Consider the following 24,042-nt stretch of genomic DNA (forward strand, 5'->3'; position numbering starts at 1 on the left):
ATAAAATAATAAAGGTAAACATCATACATAAATGATAAATAATAGTAACAATGATAATGATCATAACAATAATTATAATAAAAAGAAAATGAACTTATACATATACACACTGTCATATTATAAGCACATTATGAGCCCCCATTACAAGCCTTCGGGTTATCCAATAAGTGGTTTATTCGGGTTTGGTTTAGGGAGGTTTTACTGTATTTATGTATGACGCTTTCCTTTATCATTTCAGACGTGAGATCGCTTTGTGTTGGTGTCTCTCCCAGTGCAACCTGATTTGTGAATGAGTCCACAGCCAGCCTCAGGCTGGCCTGTCACACACTCTGTACAGCAGACTTTCTTAATACACTGTGCCATTCTACATAATGTTTGGTGTTTCCCTTATCACCTGGACTATCCTTAAGAACAATATGTGTCCCACTAGCACAATAATGTGCTAACAAGTATGCTGTAAATAACAATAAACGTACATGTTTATGTACGTAGAAACTGGCTAAAAACATGTACAGTCAGATAAACCGAACTCTCAGGATGAACCATCAGCCACATTATCATGAGCTGGGTTTCCATTTCTCAAGTTTATGAATGCAGATTTGGTTATTATAACATCAATCAAGCACATGACCATCACCAAAATATAATACGTCACATTTATTATAAAGCTCACAAAAGGAGAAGTGTTGCAGAGTGAAGGGCTGGACAATGGAAGCGATTTCACATACTCCACAGTGAAATGAGAGTGAAGTCCCTTGCATATGTGTGCTGCAGCACTGAGGTCTGTAAATTGCTGCACAATATATGCAAGGACAGAAATACAGGTTTACTAGCTAAGGAAGATGGTCAAGGAATTGATGAGCCTGTGGATCCACTCTTAACAAGCAGCACCAAAACTCCAAGCTGCCAGATGGGGAGGTCTGCGCTACACGGATGAATATGTTAACCTTCACTTCAAGTAAGTTTCAGCTTTTCAACTGCATCCAAATATGAATAAACTCTGATGACTAATTTATTAATTCATTATTTCAGCATCATTACTCACTTGAAGTGTATTATTCTTCAATAACTATCAACAATTCACTCATAAGGAACATTTATAATTGACTAATGTTATACATATTTTCTTCAGCAATGCACCTCGTCATCATGCAGCACAAAATACACCAGCTTGATACACATCACCATTGTGAGAAGGGGGAATGTACCAAGCCTCCATTATACCCATTACCCAGCACCACATACCAACAACTTTTATTCTGAGAGAGAGAGAGAGAGAGAGAGAGAGAGAGAGAGAGACTGTATCTTTCAAAATGCAGGACCATTACTGATGTAAAACAATTTCTCAGTTATTACTTTCTCCATATGAGGTATAAAGGGACATGAAAATATGGTAGTGATATATATATATATATATATATATATATATATATATATATATATATATATATATATATATATATATATATATATATATTTGTATACATTCATATATTTTTTCATTCATTACATTTCTGCCAAGAGTCTTATATATATTCATATATTTTTTCTTTCATTACTACATTTCTACCAAAAGAAGACCCTTCTCTTTTTGGGAACACAAGAGCTCTTCCTCTGCCCTGGCCTTCTCAACCTCTGCCCTGGCCTTCTCAACCTCTGCCCTGGCCTTCTCAACCTCTGCCATGACCTTCTCAACTTCTACCCTGGCCTTCTCAACCTCTACCTTGGCCTTCTCAATTTCTGTCCTGGCACTGGAAGCCTCCACTTGTTTTTGGAGGAGTTCAATCTCCAACTTCCATTTCTTCTTTGTGTCCTGTGCTCTCATCTGTGATGACAAAGCAGGGAGTCACTGCACCAAGGTCCAGGCAGGTCTTCTCTGCTGGGGCCTCCAATGGTAGGGGAGGGAGGGGTTTGGCATCATGGATGACAGCAGTCTCCACCAGACTACCATTGATGACAGGAATCCTGTTCAAAAGAAAGTTAATGTCAGATGTCTATTCAAATAAAACAAGTGCATATAGAAATACAAAAATATTTTTAAGGTACTATGCCAATCATTATTTTCTTGATTCATCTTAATCTTGTAATAGGAAATTTAATATTGAGTATGGATGCTTAGTTTGCTTGCTTTTGATAATACTCTTCTCATCAATATTGTCATGTCTATAATATGTAATTAATTTACATTTTCTTTGTATCATGATGTACGAGGTGTGTCATTAAAGTTCCAGGACTGGTGTCCTAAAAGATGAATTTCAAACCCAAGCCACAAACCACCATATTTCCCCTTCAAAGTAATCCTTCTGGAGTATACAACTGCGCTCCCAACCCTCTACAGTCACTAATCTTTTTCTTACGTGCTTTTAAAATCATGTCCTCTGTTGCAGGTCGTTTAACAATGAGCGCTGAACAGCGAACAAACTTGAAGTTTTTGGTGCAGTTGGGGAAAACGCCGTCAGAAGCACTGGGTATGCTGCAAAAAGTGTACGGGGATGAGACAATGTCACGCTCACGTGTTTTTGAGTGGTGCAAGAGGTTCAAAGAGGGCCGGGAGGACGTGGAAGATGACCCCAGGAGTGGAAGACCCTCAACGAGCAGGAATGAGGCCAATGTTGAGCGTGTCAAGCAGATGGTGCGTGACGATCGTCGGTTGACTGTTCGAAAGATCGCAGATGAGCTTGGCATGAACCACAACAGCGTGTGGAAGATTATCACTGAAGATCTGGGCATGCGGAAAGTCTGTGCGAAGATGGTGCCGAGACTCCTGAACGATGACCAGAAGGGACGACGCATGCAGGTGTGTCAGGACATCCTCGAGCGTCTGGAAACTGAACCAGACTTGCTCAGGAGAGTCATCACCGGCGATGAGTCCTGGGTATTTGAGTACGACCCGGAGACCAAACGCCAGAGCCTTCAATGGAAGAGTCCGGCGTCGCCACGGCCGAAGAAAGCAAGGCAGTCCAGGTCCAGCTTCAAGGTCATGTTGATCGCTTTCTTCGATGTGAGGGGCATCGTCCACTGCGAGTTCTTGCCACAGGGCCAGACAGTCAACCAACATGTGTACAAAGAAGTACTGCGGCGTCTGCTTCGTGCAGTGCGCGAGAAGAGGCGGGAGTTGTGGCAGGGCAACTCGTGGCTGCTTCACCACGACAATGCGCCTGCTCACAATGCCCTGAGCATCAGAGAGTTCTTGGCCAAGAAGAACATCGCCGTGCTGGAGCAACCGCCCTACTCACCTGACCTCGCTCCGTGCGACTTCTTCCTCTTCCCCAAGCTCAAGGAGGTCATGAAGGGGACCCGTTTTGATGATGCGGACGACATCAAAAAGGCCGTGACGACGGAGCTGAGGAGCATCCCGCAAGAATCCTTCCAGCAGTGCATGCAAGCCTGGCAGAGAAGGATGGACAAGTGCATGCGGTGCCAGGGGGATTACTTCGAAGGAGATAACCTATAGTTTGTAGCCTGGATGTGAAATAAAACTTGTGTGGCACCAGTCCTGGAACTTTAATGACACACCTCGTATAATACTTTCATTATATAAGATTCAAGATGGCTAATACCTTGAGAGTGCATGCTGTGGAAATGAGTTACTTGAGAGGGATGTGTGGAGTGACAATATGGAAGGGTGCAGGCAATGAAAGTGTATGTGAGATAGTAAGGTCATACTGAGAAAATAATGGGCAAATAATTTGTAAAAAAAAAAAAAAAAAAAAAAAAAAAAAGGTATGTGTATGCATAATGTTGCAGGAGCTATTAGGAGAAGAAGGCAACTTGGAAGATGGCAGATGTGTGAAAGAGGTGTAAGTAGAGGGGAAGCCCTTGAAGAACCAAAAGGGAATGTCTGGATAGGGAGAGCTGGAGGCTCTTCTGCCGTGCCCACCATCTTATAGGATGTTTGTGGAAAGAGCAAGGTGTCAAGGATATATGTAATTAGATAGAATAGCTACATGAAAACAATTCTGGCCAGAGTATGATAAGACCATGATGCATGACACAGTACCTTGACTTTTTGAGTGCTCCTGCAGAAGTAAGTGATCTACTGCCTTGGACACTGGCAGAATTGGATCTTTTGTGCCCAAAATATTAGTTGTGAGGCTGTTCCGATCTGACAGCAGGGAAGGTGGTGGACCACCACCTGGAAAGTTATACAAAGAAACTGTCAAAATCATAACATCAATAGGAAGTGGCAGCATCTCAATGTGTTACTTGTACCTTAATAATCCTCCTATTATATATTGGTCACATTGAACTTGTATACACATTCATATCACAAATAATACTATATACATAATTACACAGTAAAAAGATGAAGTTAATAAACAACTTTTAAAAATTATGATGTTCGTTTTAAAGCAGCCAAGAAATATTTTATTTTTTTCTACAAACATGTATATGGCAAACCAAACAGGTTTCTTCTGGCAAGAATTGATGTGTTTCTGAATCATCTACCAACACTTTCTCTGGCAAATCATTGTATTTATGTGTGCACCATTTTCCTTACTATATGAGACATAGATAACTGATGACAAAAATTGGGAAAAATTTCACCCTTTTAATAGTCTCTATTCCGGGTGAAACTTTTTTCTGGTAGTTTTCGACCCCATCCCCTCAGAAACTAATGATATGCTATACAGCAAAAAACAGATTAATACAAAACAGGCTGAAATCTACCAGAAGAAGAATCCTTTTCTCCACACATAAGTAACACTCATTCACAACGTTCCTCCTGAGAGGACTGGCTGCCGCTCACCCATGGCAGCCAGTTGGCTGTCATACACCGCCATCTATCCTAACCTAATGGAACTAACTTAACCTAAATAATCTAATCCAACCAAACTAACCAAACTAATCTAACCTAACCAAACTAACCCAATCTAACCAAACTAACTAAATCTAACTTAACTTAATCTAACCTAACCTAACCAAACTGGGGAGGCTAAGACATCTATCACACACATGGGTGTGTGCCTCCACCTGAACATCGGCGAAAGGATAACTACACTAACCTTACCTAACATATACTAACCTTACATAACCTAAACTACACTAATCACACCTAATGTAACCCACTTCAAAAAAGCCACAAAATCACACAACACAACTATTCCTTGTTATTGTTAGCAAGACTAGTATTATATCATTCTTACCTGTTGCAGCAAAGGCCTGGTTGAAGTTGGCCACATCGGTCTTTGCTGCAGCTTGGTTAACTTGCTACCTCTTCTGGCAGTCTATAATACACTGCCAACCATTCAGAAACTCCTCTGCTAGGTGGTCTGCAATTGGGGCGTTCGCAATGGTCTGAAATGCCGGTGTTCGCCAGCTGTTTTAATGTAGGAATCGGTATACGCTCCCATTTCTTTGGTGATACACATTCTAAAATTGCCATTCTACATCTTGATGTACTGTACTTACAAACATTAATCCTAAATGCTTGTGCTAACAATATCCACAGGATCCGGTGATGCACACTCTACAGAACAGTTATTATAAGCTCAATACTCACAACTAGGCTCTCAGTACTTTCACACTTATTTTTAAACTCCTGCTGCATTTAAGTTTGGAGCATTTTCCACTGGTTTTCACAGACTCATGTTTTATCTGGTAAATCCCAAAAAGAATCGAGCAAGTATTATTTGTGCTGCTAGGATATTGCGACAGCCAGAACTGTGCCGAGACGAAAGGACCAGCTGATATCAGGCACAGCTATTTCTCCAAAACACCCGAAAAAATCTGAGACAGGAAATATGAGTTTGCAGTGCTGTCATGAAACCCTAGACTATAAATGTGCTGTGGTTGATTACACAAACATATCAGGAAAGAAGAAACAACATGTGAAAGGATGGCTTGTATTTTCAAAGAAAGTGGCAACTCAAGGGAGACACAATATAAACAGACAAACGACAACTCAGGGAAGACATTGGGAGACACAATGTCAACAGGCAATCTTCACCAGTATCCTGCTAAGATCTGAGATAAAAACATGGTTGTTTCTTTTATATGTGTCAGGATTTATAAAGTTGTATGTTAATCATATAACTTAAATTGATGAAGTAAACTCATACAAAGAGGAAAAATAGCATTTGTCCCAGTGATGCTACATCTGTTTTGCCATATTTCTTACTCTTTACTTAATGATCGTGGCTAAATATGTTCCTAATATTTCATTAGTCGATTTGATAAGACATGAGTAACAAAGATATTTTCCCAGTGCACCAAATTTTTTGGCAATTTCCATACCACTGAAAAGTCAGCCTACAGAAGGCTCTTCTCCCTTGTGTACAGCTTGGCTAACTTGAGTGTCTCCTCCATACCCAAATTACCCTTCCTTTTGCAGGAGGGGCTTGAATTTGGTGGTCTTCTGACGATAATGTTCACTTTCATGTTTCAATTTTGAGTGGGGCATTTTACTGACAATACGAATATTTATTAAAGCTTTGGATAATAATGAAAAAAAAAATAATAAAAAAAAAAAAAAAAAAAAATATATATATATATATATATATATATATATATATATATATATATATATATATATATATATATATATATATATATATATATATATATATATATATATATATATATATATATATATATATATATTTTCCTCAGAAATTTTACACTTTTGGATACTTTACAGAATAAAACTTATCTTTCTTCCAACCAAACAACCACTATGTGTAACACTAACTAGACATTTCTGGCTAAGATAAGACACTTTCTGAGATAATTTCCTAATTCTGCATCTTTATTAAGACAGTCTAAGATCTTCCTAGTCTTAGATGTAATCTTAAGATTGAATCCTAATTCTCTATAAGTACATCCCAAGCTTTACATTTCTTGGTTTCGGAAACTGAGCATATACTCGTATCTGCTGAATTGTACAATTCACATAATGTTTACATTCTGATATATCTATTCTGGTACTCATGGCAGACTCCTCTTGTTCTTTTATTCCTTTTTTTTATATTTATAAAAAAAAAAAAAAAAATAAATAAATAAAATAAATAAATAAATAAATAGGTAAAAAAAATTAAAAAATACTAAAATCAAGAGGTCTTTTGGAAAGAGGATAGTGTTTACTAAATACTACGATACTGTACAACACTTGTGACTGAGTAGACTATGGTGGTAAGAAACCAGCATGAAGTAAATATTAATTTCCCTAATGTTACAGAAATAAAGATTTGCTTCACCCTGTTTTCTCACATCCACTATCCATTCACTTGTTTAATCTGTACCATACATCTGAGAGAAAACTAAACATACTGTGAGACTGCTGGAAATGGGAATTTCTGCTGTCTTCTGGCATCACAATGTTATTCATGGATATTTGTGGTTTTCATTGCAACACGTCTGAGGAGCATAAGAGTGCAAGCAGAGGTGATGGTGGTGATGGCAAGTGTTGCACTATTATACTACAAAGTGATATTAATAAAGTGAAGTAAGAGAAGAGGAAATGGGACAGTGCCAGACATGAGAGAAATAAGTAAATAAAAAATCAAGAATACTGCACTGGTATTTCTTTCAATACTGCCAGTAGTGCGTGAGGAGACAGGCAGTAGAATGGTGATGATAGTTGTTAAAGTACTGATAAGTAATTTATGTATGTTCTTGGGTGATATCCTCCCAAGACTTACGAACTGATTAGCCTTTCCCCCTCCACACCTTGCTTCACCATCATGGGAGCAAACATGCACAGAGGAGTGTTACACTTAATACAGAAAATAATAATTTGGTTGTTTCAGTCAAGAATAGTAAAGTGATGTATAGCACAGTACTATGAAGAAATTATGGTGCCTATTCCTCTCACCTACTTATCATTTTAACAATTTCATGCAACAAGATTTAAATATAAAGCAAATGGCAAGCTTAAATGGGGCAATTTTCCCTCCCAGCTAGATCCAGCCACCTGGAACTGCCAGCAAGTTTCAGCCAAAAGTATTCATGGGTGAGAGCAGCTGCTGGCCCACTGGCCTGCTGGATGAAAACATGAACAATCAAGAAAGAGTCTGACAATGACAAACTGACTGCTGTGGCTATAATTTTGCTGTGTTTGAAGAAACAGCTGTGAACTTGTTCCTGACTAGTGAGAAGGAATACAAGTAGTGTCTATTACAAACTTTTGTGAGAATTAAGTTTTGAGTACATGAGGGCTACATACATACTGGCTTCCTCAGCTGATGATGAAAACAAATAAATTCCATGTCTACTTTCCAAAATTTTAATAAGTAAATTTAAATATTTTCTTCATTGTTAAAATGGTACAGTCAATGGTTATTATTAAAACAGTTTCCAACATTATTCCTTCTATTTTCAATTTTATGTTAGCAGCTGTTCTTGGCTGACCTTGGTAAACTCCCACCTATTGCAGGAAGACAGCTGAATCTAGGACTGACAGAGCAGTTCCTCAGCTTGGGCTATAGCAATGCAGCCCCCAAATGCAGCTTCCAAGCAAAACCAGCCGTAAATTGCCCCATGTAAACCTGCCTAAACCATTATCAGGGAACATACAATGATGCTGCTAACAACAGCCAAGCACTCACCTGCAGCTGCAGCAGCACAGGTTTCCTCCAAGGCCCGGGCCAGCCTCATGATGGTGTAGGAGACAGGGATGTGAGCCACTGCTGTCACCTGTGAGTCAACACCAATTTTAGCAATACTGGGACATAGCACTTGATGAAGCACACATGAATGCTACAGAAGCCTTGTGTTCGTGTGGCCACAGTTACCTGGAGGCTGACAACAGTAACTCTTGAGGGATGAAACAGTCATTGCTTCCTCAAACACCAAAGTAAGGTCCAATGGTAAATATTAGCATTTCAAATCTTAACAATCATTAAAGCCCAAAATCTGTTAAATACATTCCAATATTAATCTAAGTTACCAATAGTCTCCCAGATGTGCTGCTCCACAACACCAAAGTTGAACATGCAAATTACTATACTGTGAATTTCTTTCAGTATTAGAAACAAAATAAGTTTTGAGCTGTAAAAGTAACTACCATAAACATAATCATGCTGCACTTGATGACAGCTTAACAACAGAAGGACTATTTCACTTGACAAGAAATGAAAATGGGTTAATATTTTCAACTTAACCATTTACTTAGTTTAGTAATCTGAGGTGTCATGTGTGAAGCTCAAGGCTGCAGTGAGCCAGATGACTCACATATTTTACCTTAGTGTGCATGAATATAACTCATTCCATTTGGAGCTGCCATCCCACAATGACCCCAAGATCAGGAACAAAGCCTGGCCACACACTACATGGCTGGACTGGAGGAATGCTGCTCACTTTAAAAAAACACCTCAAAACTCGCCTACCTTGAGGGGCCGGCGGCATTCTGGACAGTTGCGGTCCCCAGCGGTCCTGGAGAGGATGGTTTCCAGACATGGGGTACAAACAGTGTGGCCGCAGCGCAGGGTCCGGGGTGCATGTTCCTCCCCAAACTGCTCAAAGCATATGGGGCATGTCACTTCTCTTTCCTGAGGCACATCTGTGGATGGAATAAAGAGATTTAGGCATGGGTGAAGATAAAGAAGTTATATAAGGGAAGCACAGCCAGGTGATGAAGTATGCTCATGGCTTTCTGAAGCTCCGTCAAGGGAAGAGAAAAAGAGAAGCATAGCAAAAATTAAGTTGAAGGAAAAGGAGGGATGGGGTTAAGTCAATATAAGGGTGTTTGCCTCATACTGATGTTTAATATACCTCAGGATACCTATCATAGCTTCAACAGCTTCAGTCTACCAAACCACTGGGCAAGCAACATGACAAAGGCACAATTACAACACACTCAACTCTAAGTTCCCAGAGAGAGAGAGAGAGAGAGAGAGAGAGAGAGAGAGAGAGAGAGAGAGAGAGAGAGAGAGAGAGAGAGAGAGAGAGAGAGAGAGAGAGAGAGAGAGAGAGAGAGAGAGAGAGAGAGAGAGAGAGAGAGAGAGAGAGAGAGAGAGAGAGAGAGAGAGAGAGATATATATATATATATATATATATATATATATATATATATATATATATATATATATATATATATATATATATATATAGACAATAAAATAAAATAATCACAATATAATAATAATAATAATAATAATAATAATAATAATAATAATAATAATAATAATAATAATAATAATAATAAAATAGATAGCACTGAGGGCACAAGTAGGCTTTGGTGGGGCCTTTTTTTTTTTTTTTTTTTTTAACTCATACTTTTTATGTTTTCCTGGACCTATTCATAGCTATCTTTATGTTTATAAATGTTCAGTACACCTACTGAGCTGGTGTGGAGGGAGCCTTGTATCATGATATGTTTCTGTATTGGTTATCTACTAGTAAGAGTTGAGGTGCTTTATTTTGTTTGCACCGCAGGGAATACATGTCAGCAGTACTAAATACTGTTCTGCCTTAGGCTGGTGTATGCTCAATGCTGGATCATGGCAGGCTGAATGCAGTGTCTGTACTGTCATAAGGGGCTTGGATATGCTGTTATTTATGTGATTCCTTCCCGAAGCACACAGCTCTCTGCCTCCCACCATCGCTGCCTCGGGAGGTGCTGCCAGCTAACATACAGCGGACATAGACATAACAACCGTATCTGCACCAGCACAACGTGATCAGGATGGTGCCTCCTGTTGTGCAACTTGATAATATTTCATCAGACAAGCAACAGGGAAGTGTCCTAGACTAGATGAACAAAGGTCAACTTCTGTGATTAACAAAGTCTGCTCCTACCTATCCCTACTTACCTATGGTTACAACCATAAGAAGTGTGTTTATCTGCATGATATTAAGAATATTGACTTAAAACATGCTAACTGGATGTGTAAACCATGTGGAAACAAAGTTCCAATATGCTATAAAGAATATGAAAAGCTAAGTACGATAGTTGTAGAGTTGGCTGGGGTGCTAAAGAATGTGCGTGGTTTATACAAGGTTCACTAAGGGTGGTAGTGTTATAAGGAACTTTGCCAATGGGTTTGACAGGGAGCTGGCTGCTAGGAAAATTGGCAGTGGAATGAAAGATATGGAAATGACTGTCCAAAAGAAGTTTATGCCTAAGATAATGATATGTAATGTGTCTATGGAGGAGACTAAAGAAGAGGTAGTTGAATACTTGATTGCTAAGAATAGTTACCTTCACAATGTTGAGAAGGTGCAAGACAAAATTAAAATTGTATTCACTGAGGCAACAGCTAGTGGTACTATACACAACATACTAAGATGTTCACCTGATGTAAGGCAACTAATACACAAGAATGGTGATGTGGTGTGCTTGAAATGTGCCTGATACCATAATTTAAACTGCTATCACTGTCAGAGGTATTGTCACATTGATAAGGATTATAAATTTAAACATAATGGAGATGTAGTGAGCTGTGCTAATTGTGCTGGAGGCCACAAGACACAGGAGTGTATCAGTGAGAGTAGGAAGTGTATTAACTGCATGAGACACTCCAGACCAGATGTAAACCATGCTGTTAATAGTAAGGACTAAATCACTTGAGCTGAAAATAAGATCAAAGATATGACAGGCCAAGGATACTAAAATCAACAATATTCTTCACTGTAGGTTCATAAACATTGTCAGTTGGTAATAAAATCAGAGATAAATGAGCTCATAGCTGGGATGGCATTTGATGTGTTCACTCTTGTAGAAATGTGGTTAAATGAGTCTGACAAAGCTAAAATCCAGGATGACACCAAGTGCTCACCATTTTATGCACACTCCAAGGACTCAGATGTGGTGGTGTGGGAATATATATATCTAACACATTTCTACACATTAAAGTGCTTGAGTCTACTAGATTCAATACATTTGAACACATGTGTCTTATTTTTATGGTAAATAATAAAAAGCTCACATTTCTAGTGCTTCATAAACTTCCTGTAACAAACCATAACCTATTTCTTAATGAATTTAGAACATACCTTCAAGGCATTGAGGATGTAAATGGTCAAGTATATATTTGTGGAGAATTCAATTTGTGGCCTGATTACACCACTGACCACTAGAGCAAAGAGTTGATGATATGTTGGACTCCTTTAAATTTTCTGGCAAAGTGGCATGTATAACATCTTGTTCTAGACATATGATGGATTTAATCTTGTATTGCTGATGAGGGGAAAGATTTATTATTTGGAGGTGGAACCAAATTTTTTTCATATCACCTTATTATAAGCTGATTATGTACAGTATTATATCAACATTCAAAAAGGTGTAAAGAGTCAGAAAACAATTACTTTTAAGAATAACAGTGGTTTAGATTCTAACCTACTGATTGAAACAAGTGTTCAGAAAAAAAAAATAAATAAATTCTGGGTACTAGTCCTCACTCAAATGATAATAATAATGATGGATGCAAGGAAGAATGTGTTAGCTCTGTGGCTGTGTTATACAATAGTATATTAAACAAGGAATATAATAGCATGTGTCCTGTGGTGGAGAAGTAGTGGTAGAGAAAGATCACACTCTTCGGTCTAACACTGATATCGAGAATGTTATTAGAGTTAGACACTGTAAAGAAAGGAAGTGGTGCAGACTGCATACGGAACAGTCAAGAAGGGAGAACATAAATGCGAAGAATAATGTAAATAAGAAAATTTGGAAATGTAAATTTTCCTACTTCAAAGATAAATTAGTGGAAGCAAATTCAAATACCAAAAAAATTGTACTGCTATTGTTTGCAAGACAAACTGTCTAGAAATATGAATAGAAAGAAGCTTCCTGATAACTATTCTGATAAGGATCTAGCTGATAACTTTATGAGATTTTTCTGATAAGACTGTGAATACTGTAAATGGTCTTAAAGGGGATGGACCTGTGCCACAGCAGATGTATTTTCCAAACACTATCTGAAGAACTGACTTGCTTTCAAGAGGTTAGCATGGAGGACCTCGGCTCACTATTGAAGAGGCCAAGAAAGACATACTGCTGCACATATATACTGCCTATGTCAGATGTTTGCAATGATACTTGTTTGTTAAACCTGACAGGTCATATGGATGGTTGTTAACTTAAGCATCAGAAAAGCAAGTTTCCCCAAAGTGGGTAGTCAGCAATCATCAAGCCTACCTTGAAAGACAATAAGTCACCAGATCATGAGTTCCTGCGGGCTAGTATCTACTCTGTCATTTTATCCAAAGTTCTCAGTGTAATCCTACTTCTACTGTCAGTGTAATAAATATTCATAATGTTTTTCTTATACAAGAAAGTTTTTATTATATAACAGGTGAACCTAGCTTGATTATTATAATTTGACATTAAGTAAATATATTTATTCAATAGTCAGATTTTATATGTTGCTTTATTCTTTAAAATATTGGAGGCTCTGTAAAGCACTACTTTTTTTGGTGGAGCAGGACCTGAAGAAACAAAGATAAAGAATCAGCCAGGGACATGATGGCGCCAGGCTGCAGAAAAACAATTCCATGCCTTGTCAAGGTGATATACACAAAGGAATGCTGGATAAACATGTACTCTGTCTGTCTCATCAAAATCAGTCTGGACTCAAAATGTCATCACTTCACACGGTACGAGTGAGATAGAACCGTGGTGAGGAGGATGGGTATGCCACGAATAGGCCTGACTGCTGCAGCTTCCTTATTTCCTAGGATTTTTTTTTATCTTCTTATTCACTCAACACCAAAGGGGTGGCAAGGTGCTGTTGGCCTCGTGCAGTCCATGGCCTCAACATCACATGCCAAGACTCGACCACGGCCTTCAAACACAACCACATGCAATATCTACCCATGACTGTAAAAAGGCACATCAAACATCCACTCATAACTACGAAAATCACTATGTCCATCCTTCATTCAAAAACAAAACAACGAAAACTAAACTCGCAGGAAGATTGAGCCGAGGAAGACACCCAAGGTCCTTACCAGCAATTCCATTAGTTGTGTTTTCCTGAAAAATTTCCCTGTCGATGAGTCGATTGGTTGCCGCCATGAGCTCCAGGGTCAGCTGGTTGAGTCGCGAGGAGATCTCTTCAGGCCTCGGCGGCGCCCGAGCTGATGCCTCCATGCTGCTGCTGCTGCTGCTGCCGCCCGCTCGCTCGCTCCCGCCAAACGCACTGTCCACTCTCCGTCGTTGTTCTCATCCTCACCGCCCACCAAAACACTAACACAAAATATTAACTAATAATAATGATGTGAAAAAGCGAATAAGTGTTGAAGAAAGTCGCTAAACATAAATATCATGAGTATAAACCGGAGCAAAGGAGCCGTTGCAAAAAGGTACAAGCTTTGCACACACACACACACACACACACACACACACACACAAAGAAGATAACATAAATGATTAACTGAAAGAAATACCTAGAACTAAGAGGAGCAACTTAAATTAGATGAAGAACACAACAAAATAATATCTAAGGGCACAAAAATTACATAAAATGACTGAGACACTGGAACGGGAATAGATTAAAGATAAAGACTGCGATACACACCAATGGCAAAAGGAAGTGAAAGGTCAGGCCTATACATATATAAACAATTAAAAATGAACGCCTGCTCTGAGTGACAATTAGCTACATGATAACACCATGGCCATAGGCAATGGTTTTACACAAAACTAGAACGAACAACATAAATCTCAACATAATGCTTTTAGAGATTTTGTTGAAACTTTTCCTGTTGCCTTGAACATATCAAAAGCTTTTGATAGAGTCTGGCACAAAGCTTTGATTTCCAAACTACCCTCCTACGGTTTCTATCCTTCTCTCTGTAACTTCATCTCAAGTTTCCTTTCTGACCGTCCTATTGCTGCTGTGGTAGACGGTCACTGTTCTTCTCCTAAATCTATTAACAGTGGTGTTCCTCAGGGTTCTGTCCTGTCACCAACTCTCTTCTTATTATTCATTAATGATCTTCTAAACCAAACTTCTTGTCCTATCCACTCCTACGCTGATGATACCACCCTGCACTTTTCCACGTCTTTTCATAGACGTCCAACCCTTCAGGAGGTAAACATATCACGCAGGGAAGCCACAGAACGCCTGACTTCTGATCTTTCTAAAATTTCTGATTGGGGCAGAGCAAACTTGGTATTGTTCAATGCCTCAAAAACTCAATTCCTCCATCTATCAACTCGACACAACCTTCCAGACAACTATCCCCTCTTCTTCAATGACACTCAACTGTCCCCCTCTTCTACACTGAACATCCTCGGTCTGTCTTTTACTTATAATCTGAACTGGAAACTTCACATCTCATCTCTAGCTAAAACAGCTTCTATGAAGTTAGGTGTTCTGAGACGTCTCCGCCAGTTTTTCTCACCCCCCCCAGCTGCTAACTCTGTACAAGGGCCTTATCCGTCCATGTATGGAGTATGCTTCACATGTCTGGGGGGGTTCCACTCATACTGCTCTTCTAGACAGGGTGGAATCAAAAGCTTTTCGTCTCATCAACTCCTCTCCTCTAACTGACTGTCTTCAGCCTCTCTCTCACCGCCGCAATGTTGCACATCTAGCTTTCTTCTACCGCTATTTTCATGCTAACTGCTCTTCTGATCTTGCTAACTGCATGCCTCCCCTCCTTCCGCGGCCTCGCTGCACAAGACTTTCTTCTTTCTCTCACCCCTATTCTGTCCACCTCTCTAACGCAAGAGTTAACCAGTATTCTCAATCATTCATACCTTTCTCTGGTAAACTCTGGAACTCCCTGCCTGCTTCTGTATTTCCTCCTTCCTATGACTTGAATTCCTTCAAGAGGGAGGTTTCAAGACACTTATTCATCAATTTTTGACCACTGCTTTGACCCTTTTATGGGACTGGCATTTCAGCGGGCATTTTTTTTATTGGATTTTTGTTGCCCTTGGCCAGTTTCCTTCCTACATAAAAAAAAAAAAAAAAAAAAATTAAAGACACATAATGTGTTAAAGGTGAGGTAGCTGCAAGGATGAGAAACAGCTTTGGGTACATGCACATCTGATAATGACTAGACGTGGAAACTACAATATTCCTAAGAAAAGGAATTCACTGCGTAATCTTCTATCAGGTAGTTGAAATGACTCCTTTAAGCTTCCATGAAGGCTGCGACCAGCACCCAGCTAGTTTTATGCATCCTGTGGAGAGTGAGGGTGGGCCTCATTTTTCACTAACTTGTGGTGGGGATAGACAAATATACTGACTTCTACATCTTGCAAGGGAAATAGGGTAAGTTCCTACTAAATGTCCTTTAGAGAACGAGCTAAGCGCGTGAAAGAAAACTAGAGCTATTGTAGGGGTGATGAAAAGGACTCGAAGTTCCACCCACTGATTGCAAGAGTGCCTCTGTTGAACCAAGCTTTATATGGTCATTGGAGCAGAAGTGATACGATGCACAGAAGACACCCAACAACCTGATAAAGTATAAGGCATGATGGGCAAAGGGACATTAGGAGAGCCAGAAACCACATGTCCAGAGGCAGTGAAAGTAGAAATAGGCTGGAGTTCCTTCAGAGAAAAAAAAAATATATATACACGGAAAATTTATTTTCATAAAGAGATTAGAGGGCCTAAATAAAGAAGGATGGGCGAAGGAGACATTGATGGAGAACAGGACAAAATCTTCTTGAAAAAAAAAAAAAAAAAAAAAAAAAAAAAAAAAATATATATATATATATATATATATATATATATATATATATATATATATATATATATATATATATATATATATATATATATATATATATATATATATATATATATATATATATATATATATATATATATATATATATATATTTTTTTTTTTTTTTTTTTATGTAAGAAGGACACTGGCCAAGGGCAACAAGAATCAATAAAAAAAAAAATGCCCCCTGAAATGCCAGTCCCGTAAAAGGGTCAAGGCAGTGGTCAAAAATTGGTGGATAAGTGTCTTGAAACCTCTCTCCTGAAGGAATTCAAGTCATAGGAAGGTGAAAATACAGAAGCAGGCAGGGAGTTCCAGAGTTTACCAGAGAAAGGTATGAATGATTGAGAATACTGGTTAACTCTTGCGTTAGAGAGGTGGACAGAATAGGGGTGAGAGAAAGAAGAATGTCTTGTGCAGCGAGGCCGCGGAAGGAGGGGAGGCATGCAGTTAGCAAGATCAGAAGAGCAGTTAGCATGAAAATAGCGGTAGAAGACAGCTAGATATGCAACATTTCGGCGGTGAGAGAGAGGCTGAAGACAGTCAGTTAGAGGAGAGGAGTTGATGAGACGAAAAGCTTTTGATTCCACCCTGTCTAGAAGAGCAGTATGAGTGGAACCCCCCCAGACATGTGAAGCATACTCCATACATGGACGGATAAGGCCCTTGTACAGAGTTAGCAGCTGGGGGGGGTGGTGAGAAAAACTGGCGGAGACGTCTCAGAACACCTAACTTCATAGAAGCTGTTTTAGCTAGAGATGAGATGTGAAGTTTCCAGTTCAGATTATAAGTAAAGGACAGACCGAGGATGTTCAGTGTAGAAGAGGGGGACAGTTGAGTGTCATTGAAGAAGAGGGGATAGTTGTCTGGAAGGTTGTGTCGAGTTGATAGATGGAGGAATTGAGTTTTTGAGGCAGTGAACAATACCAAGTTTGCTCTGCCCCAATCAGAAATTTTAGAAAGATCAGAAGTCAGGCGTTCTGTGGCTTCCCTGCGTGATATGTTTACCTCCTGAAGGCTTGGACGTCTATGAAAAGACGTGGAAAAGTGCAGGGTGGTATCATCAGCGTAGGAGTGGATAGGACAAGAAGTTTGGTTTAGAAGATCATTAATGAATAATAAGAAGAGAGTTGGTGACAGGACAGAACCCTGAGGAACACCACTGTTAATAGATTTAGGAGAAGAACAGTGACCGTCTACCACAGCAGCAATAGAACGGTCAGAAAGGAAACTTGAGATGAAGTTACAGAGAGAAGGATAGAAACCGTAGGAGGGTAGTTTGGAAATCAAAGCTTTGTGCCAGACTCTATCAAAAGCTTTTGATATGTCCAAGGCAACAGCAAAAGTTTCACCAAAATCTCTAAAAGAGGATGACCAAGACTCAGTAAGGAAAGCCAGAAGATCACCAGTAGAGCGGCCTTGACGGAACCCATACTGGCGATCAGATAGAAGGTTGTGAAGTGATAGATGTTTAAGAATCTTCCTGTTGAGGATAGACTCAAAAACTTTAGATAGGCAGGAAATTAAAGCAATAGGACGGTAGTTTGAGGGATTAGAACGGTCACCCTTTTTAGGAACAGGTTGAATGTAGGCAAACTTCCAGCAAGAAGGGAAGGTAGATGTTGACAGACAGAGCTGAAAGAGTTTGACTAGGCAAGATGCAAGCACGGAGGCACAGTTTCGGAGAACAATAGGAGGGACTCCATCAGGTCCATAAGCCTTCCGAGGGTTTAGGCCAGCGAGGGCATGGAAAACATCATTGCGAAGAATTTTAATACGTGGCATGAAGTAGTCAGAGGGTAGAGGAGAGGGAGGAACAAGCCCAGAATCGTCCAAGGTAGAGTTTTTAGCAAAGGTTTGAGCAAAGAGTTCAGCTTTAGAAATAGATGTGATAGCAGTGGTGCCATCTGGTTGAAGTAGAGGAGGGAAAGAAGAAGAAGCAAAGTTATTGGAGATATTTTTGGCTAGATGCCAGAAATCACGAGGGGAGTTAGATCTTGAAAGGTTTTGACATTTTCTGTTAATGAAGGAGTTTTTGGCTAGTTGGAGAACAGACTTGGCATGGTTCCGGGCAGAAATATAAAGTGCATGAGATTCTGGTGATGGAAGGCTTAAGTACCTTTTGTGAGCCACCTCTCTATCATGTATAGCACGAGAACAAGCTGTGTTAAACCAAGGTCTAGAAGGTTTAGGACGAGAAAAAGAGTGAGGAATGTACGCCTCCATGCCAGACACTATCACCTCTGTTATGCGCTCAGCACACAAAGACGGGTCTCTGACACGGAAGCAGTAGTCATTCCAAGGAAAATCAGCAAAATACCTCCTCAGGTCCCCCGAACTGGCAGAGGCAAAACGCCAGAGGCACCTTCGCTTAGGGGGATCCTGAGGAGGGATTGGAGTGATAGGACAAGATAAAGATATGAGATTGTGATCGGAGGAGCCCAACGGAGAAGAAAGGGTGACAGCATAAGCAGGAGGATTAGAGGTCAGGAAAAGGTCAAGAATGTTGGGCGTATCTCCAAGACGGTCAGGAATGCGAGTAGGGTGTTGCACCAATTGCTCTAGGTCATGGAGGATAGCAAAGTTGTAGGCTAGTTCACCAGGATGGTCAGTGAAGGGAGAGGAAAGCCAAAGCTGGTGGTGAACATTGAAATCTCCTAGAATGGAGATCTCTGCAAAAGGGAAGAGGGTCAGAATGTGCTCCACTTTGGAAGTTAAGTAGTCAAAGAATTTCTTATTGTCAGAGGAGTTAGGAGAGAGGTATACAGCACAGATAAATTTAGTATCAGAGTGACTCTGTAGTCGTAGCCAGATGGTGGAAAACTCGGAAGATTCAAGAGCGTGGGCACGAGAGCAGATTAAGTCATTGCGCACATAAACGCAGCATCCAGCTTTGGATCGAAAATGAGGATAGAGAAAGTAGGAGGAAACAGAAAAGGGGCTACTGTCAGTTGCCTCAGACACCTGAGTTTCAGTGAGGAAAAGAAGATGAGGTTTAGAAGAGGAGAGGTGGTGTTCTACAGATTGAAAATTAGATCTTAGACCGCGAATGTTGCAGAAGTTAATGAAGAAAAAGTTGAGGGGGGTGTCAAGACACTTAGGGTCGTCGACAGAAAGGCAGTCCGACGTGGGGACATTTATGGTCCCCTCCCCAGATGGGGACTCCGAGGCTGGTGTAGGAGTCGCCATGATTTTAAAATTTTTGAGTGAAGGGTGTGTGTGTTATTAGGTGCTTGTAGTTTCGTATGGAGGAAGAGAATTGTCTTTAGAGGGCAGGCTGTGACTACCCCCTTGTGTTGTGAGACACAAAGGGAAACGTTCAGTGAGGTCACAGCTGGGTTTAATGATAAGTTCACAGCACAGTCCTTTATATATATATATATATATATATATATATATATATATATATATATATATATATATATATATATATATATATATATATATATATATATATATATATATATATATATATATATATATATATATATATATATATATATATATATATATATATATATATATATATATATATATATATATATATATATATATATATATATATATATATATATATATATATAAAGAGATGGAAAAGAAAAAAAAATAGAAGATTGGGATAGATTGAGAGTTAAGGACATAATTAAAAGGATCGAGGCCAGTGGATGGGAGAGGTAGAGAGCAGGGATTGAAGGAATTTCAACTAAGTGATACAAGAGAAGACACAAGCTGCAGATGATAGCTTGGCACGTGAGAGACTGGGCAAGCATTAGTATGCAAGAACTGGCACCCTGAAGGTCGAAGGCAGGGCAGGACGGAGAAATCAGCACAATGCACATGGAGACAGTAAAAAAAAAAAAAAAATATGCTGCCAGGTAGGATGTTTCCAAGACACACTACTGGCCTAAATATTTTGAAAATAGCCATTATGCAACGTGAGCATAGAGACTAATGTTGCACCACACGTCTCGCGGAGTTCAAACCTTTCTCTCGCGTTGTTGCCTTGTAGCACCACTGACCAGAAGCAATGACCAGTGCCTTTAGATAAATATACAGTACAAATTTTCATTAATTGAAATAAGCATTATTTAAGGGTGAGGCATCACATAAACCACGAGGAATGACGCCCCACTTTCCTTCAGTGTACATAATATCATAGTCGTCACTGCTAGTATGTGAAAGGTGATCAGTAAGCGTGCCAATACCTTCTTGATACACTGCCTTGCCATTGCTATATGCTGGAGGGACTGGCGCCACACGTCTCGCTGGCTTTGAATATTTATCTTGTGTTGTGTTGCCTATAAGAAAAAATAAATAAATAAATAAATAAAAATAAATAAATAAATAAGTAAAATAAAAAAAAATATATAGTATAGATCTGCATTAATTGAGATACGTATGATGGTACTTTTTATTTATTTCGTACTGCCAACCTCAGTATCCCATTAAGTCTTGGCTCGTCCAAGGCGACAAATAAGGACTTGCGTTCCGCTTGGAACAAGGAGTCTAGCCACAGCCGACTCGCTGATCTGACGTGTGGCAGCAGCTGAATACTGGCTGAGAGGAAACCGGCAGTAGGCTCGTCAGTGTGGACTGGTGTGGAGTACTGAACTTCCAGTCTCTCCTGTAAACATTTTGGCGCCTCTCCCAAGGCCAGCGGGTTATCATGTTGTGCCGGAGCGTCCTGGTGGCAGCGGCAATGGCGGCGCTGTGTCTTGGCATGGATGTCCTTCAGCCACACCGCCAGGAGCCAGTGTGCCCCTCCCAACACTCCTGCTCCTCCCGCGGCACATCTAATGCCTCCTCCCATCTCGAATGTTCCTGTGACGCCAGCTGCAGGAAGCACGGAGACTGCTGCCGCGACTCTGAACAATACAATCTGGATGAGCAGAGAAGGAACGTGAACGAGTACGTGTGTGTCGCAGATACGCTGGCAGAAAAACACGTGTACGTGAAGGCCAAGTGTGCGGAAGACTGGGACAACGCAAAGGTGCAGGCGCTCTGTATGAGGGGAAACACTATACAGGACACTATTTACGACGTTCCTGTCACCACTTGGCCTAACCACTCCTATGCCAACACTTACTGTGCTGTCTGTAACGGTGAGGACCCAAGATACCTTAGTACATGGGACGTCTATATGGTGTGTGACGCAGTGCCAGTCCTTCCAGCTTACAGCAATGATGAAGCGGTGCATTATGAAGATAATGGCACGCTTACTGATCATCTTCCACTAACTAACAGTGACGACTATGACATAATGTACAATGAAAGAAGGTGGGGCGTCATTCCTCGTGGTTCCCGTGATGTCTCAGCCTTCACGCCCTGCCGTACTCACTTTGTAGTGCCTCTCAGTGAGCGTCGTTACATCACAGAGTGCCTACCCACAGTGAAGACTTGCAGCGATGCAGAGGCAGACCAACACGATCGGTCCTTATGTGAGTCTTACACCGCCGCCGTTTATCATGAAGACCTCATATTTAGGAACCAGCACTGTGCCTCCTGCAATGGGTATAAACAGTTTACTTGTGTGCAGCCTGATGCTCCTGCTGCTTTCCCTCCTGCTCACCCTGCACTCACCATGCTCCTAAATCTGGAGAACACCCTGATGATGTCATTTTCTATTTGTGGTCTTGGAGAAGTGGGGGACCATAATAATGAATGCAGACAGATAATTTGCCCTCGACCAGATGAAGAGTTTCGTTACGGCAAGTGTGTTTCCGTGCAAGGTGAGGCCACACTCAATAATAGTGAGTTACTGTGTCCCTTGCATCACTCATGCTTCATGCCTGATTTCAGTGATGCCAGAGGGTGCTCCTGTGACGCCACCTGCAGGCTGTACGGAGACTGCTGCCGTGACTCTCAATATTACGATGAGGCTGAACAAACGAAGAACGTCAATAAATATGAGTGTGTTGATTCATACAATATATATGATGGATATAATGGAAAAAGTGTGTACATGAGAGCCAAATGTTTGGATAAATGGAACAATACTGAGGTGCAGGCGTTATGTCTGATGGGAAACACACAAACTGGCGACTCCAAGCAATTCCCCGTCACCAGCACCACCACTGCCATCACCTATGTCAACCACTACTGTGCCCTCTGTAACGACGAGGACACAGCCTCTCTCAGAATGTGGTACGCTCAGATTGAATGTCCCAGTCTCCCCACAGAGGAGGATATGCCTGACAACGATTATACTATTGGGTTCCATGAGGGGGAGTGGGGCATCATTACACCTAGTCTGGGTCCTTCATCCTTCGAACCTTGTTTCTTTAAGTTTGTGATCCCTGAAGATATAAGGAACTACACCACATCCTGCCTTCCCGCCGTGAAGACCTGTAATGATTCAGGAGCAGACCATCGCGATCAGATCTTATGTCAGTCTTACGCTGCCGCTGTATATGATGGATATGTCAGATTTAGAAACCAGCATTGTGCCTCCTGCAATGGGTATAAAGAGTACTCTTGCGTGCAAGCACTTATCGGTTTTGGGCCTCCACCAGCACTTTTCGCAATGGTCTTAGACTTTTCAGACACCTGTGGCCGTGTCGGATTCCATTGTCGCTGCAGCTCCGGGGAAGTATGGGACACACGGTCTGAGAAGTGTAGGGAGAGGTATTGTCTAAAACGTAATGGAAAGCTCACTATCGAGAAGTGTGCTTCCGTTTAGCACGACGCCCTGCAGCGCTCTCCCATCCACCACCCCGCCTGCCGCTTACACTACTCGTGTTGCCCTGCTGTTACTTGTACTTGTGATAGTTCTAATGTCTAAAAAATAGATTTATGCAACTCATCAATGCTGCATGGTCTTCCATTCCTGCCAGCCTCGGCGGTAGGTAACGGTGGATGGGGGGTGGGGAGTGGTCTCCGCTTTTACTATCTACGCCTCACACTTTAGATTAGGCATTGTAGTTTATTATAGTCTCGCATTGTCCAACACGTCCGCTGATGTTTGTTCTTCCTTAGAATATTAATTGTTTTGTGCGGTAGCAAGACACTGAAAAGGGAAGGGCAGGTCGGTCCACAAGCGTGCCAGTCAGTGCCACGCACCCGTGGCTAATCCCACCCAGCCGAACACAGCTGCTGGATCAAGGTCTTCGCATCCACTCTCAACATCCGCTCCATCACGTTCATGAAGAGTATTCGTGATGACTGCCTAAGGGTGCTGCTGTCTGAGGCAAAGCCTACCAGGCAGATGTTATGTACCATCACTCACCCATACGCACGCCAGCACTCACCAGGCGGGTACCAGCCTAAGAGTTTTGTTCGTCACTCTATAGATGCCAACAGTTTTGCTCGTCACTCACCATATCCCAATAGTTTTGTTTGTGACTCACTACATATCAATAGTTTTGTCCGTGATTCACTAGATGCCAATAGTTTCGTTCGTGATTCACTAGATGCCAA

At 40.7% G+C, this 24,042-nt stretch overlaps 1 protein-coding gene across 1 annotated transcript in view; it reads right to left on the bottom strand.

The window, feature by feature from the left end:
- The window catches only part of LOC135108172 (uncharacterized), a 28,298-nt gene extending 14,196 nt beyond the window's left edge, over positions 1–14,102 (bottom strand). Inside the window, exons 1-3 of the mRNA XM_064018938.1 lie at positions 13,891–14,102; positions 9,327–9,499; positions 8,547–8,634 (exon numbers count right to left, since the gene is read on the bottom strand). Of these exons, the coding sequence (XP_063875008.1) occupies positions 8,547–8,634; positions 9,327–9,499; positions 13,891–14,032 (403 nt within the window). The 5' untranslated portion in view covers positions 14,033–14,102. The remainder of the gene's footprint in view (positions 1–8,546; positions 8,635–9,326; positions 9,500–13,890) is intronic.
- Positions 14,103–24,042: the final 9,940 nt, after the last annotated feature.

This window comes from Scylla paramamosain, chromosome 16 (genome assembly GCF_035594125.1).
Source record: "Scylla paramamosain isolate STU-SP2022 chromosome 16, ASM3559412v1, whole genome shotgun sequence".
Classification (NCBI taxonomy): Eukaryota; Metazoa; Arthropoda; class Malacostraca; order Decapoda; family Portunidae; genus Scylla; species Scylla paramamosain.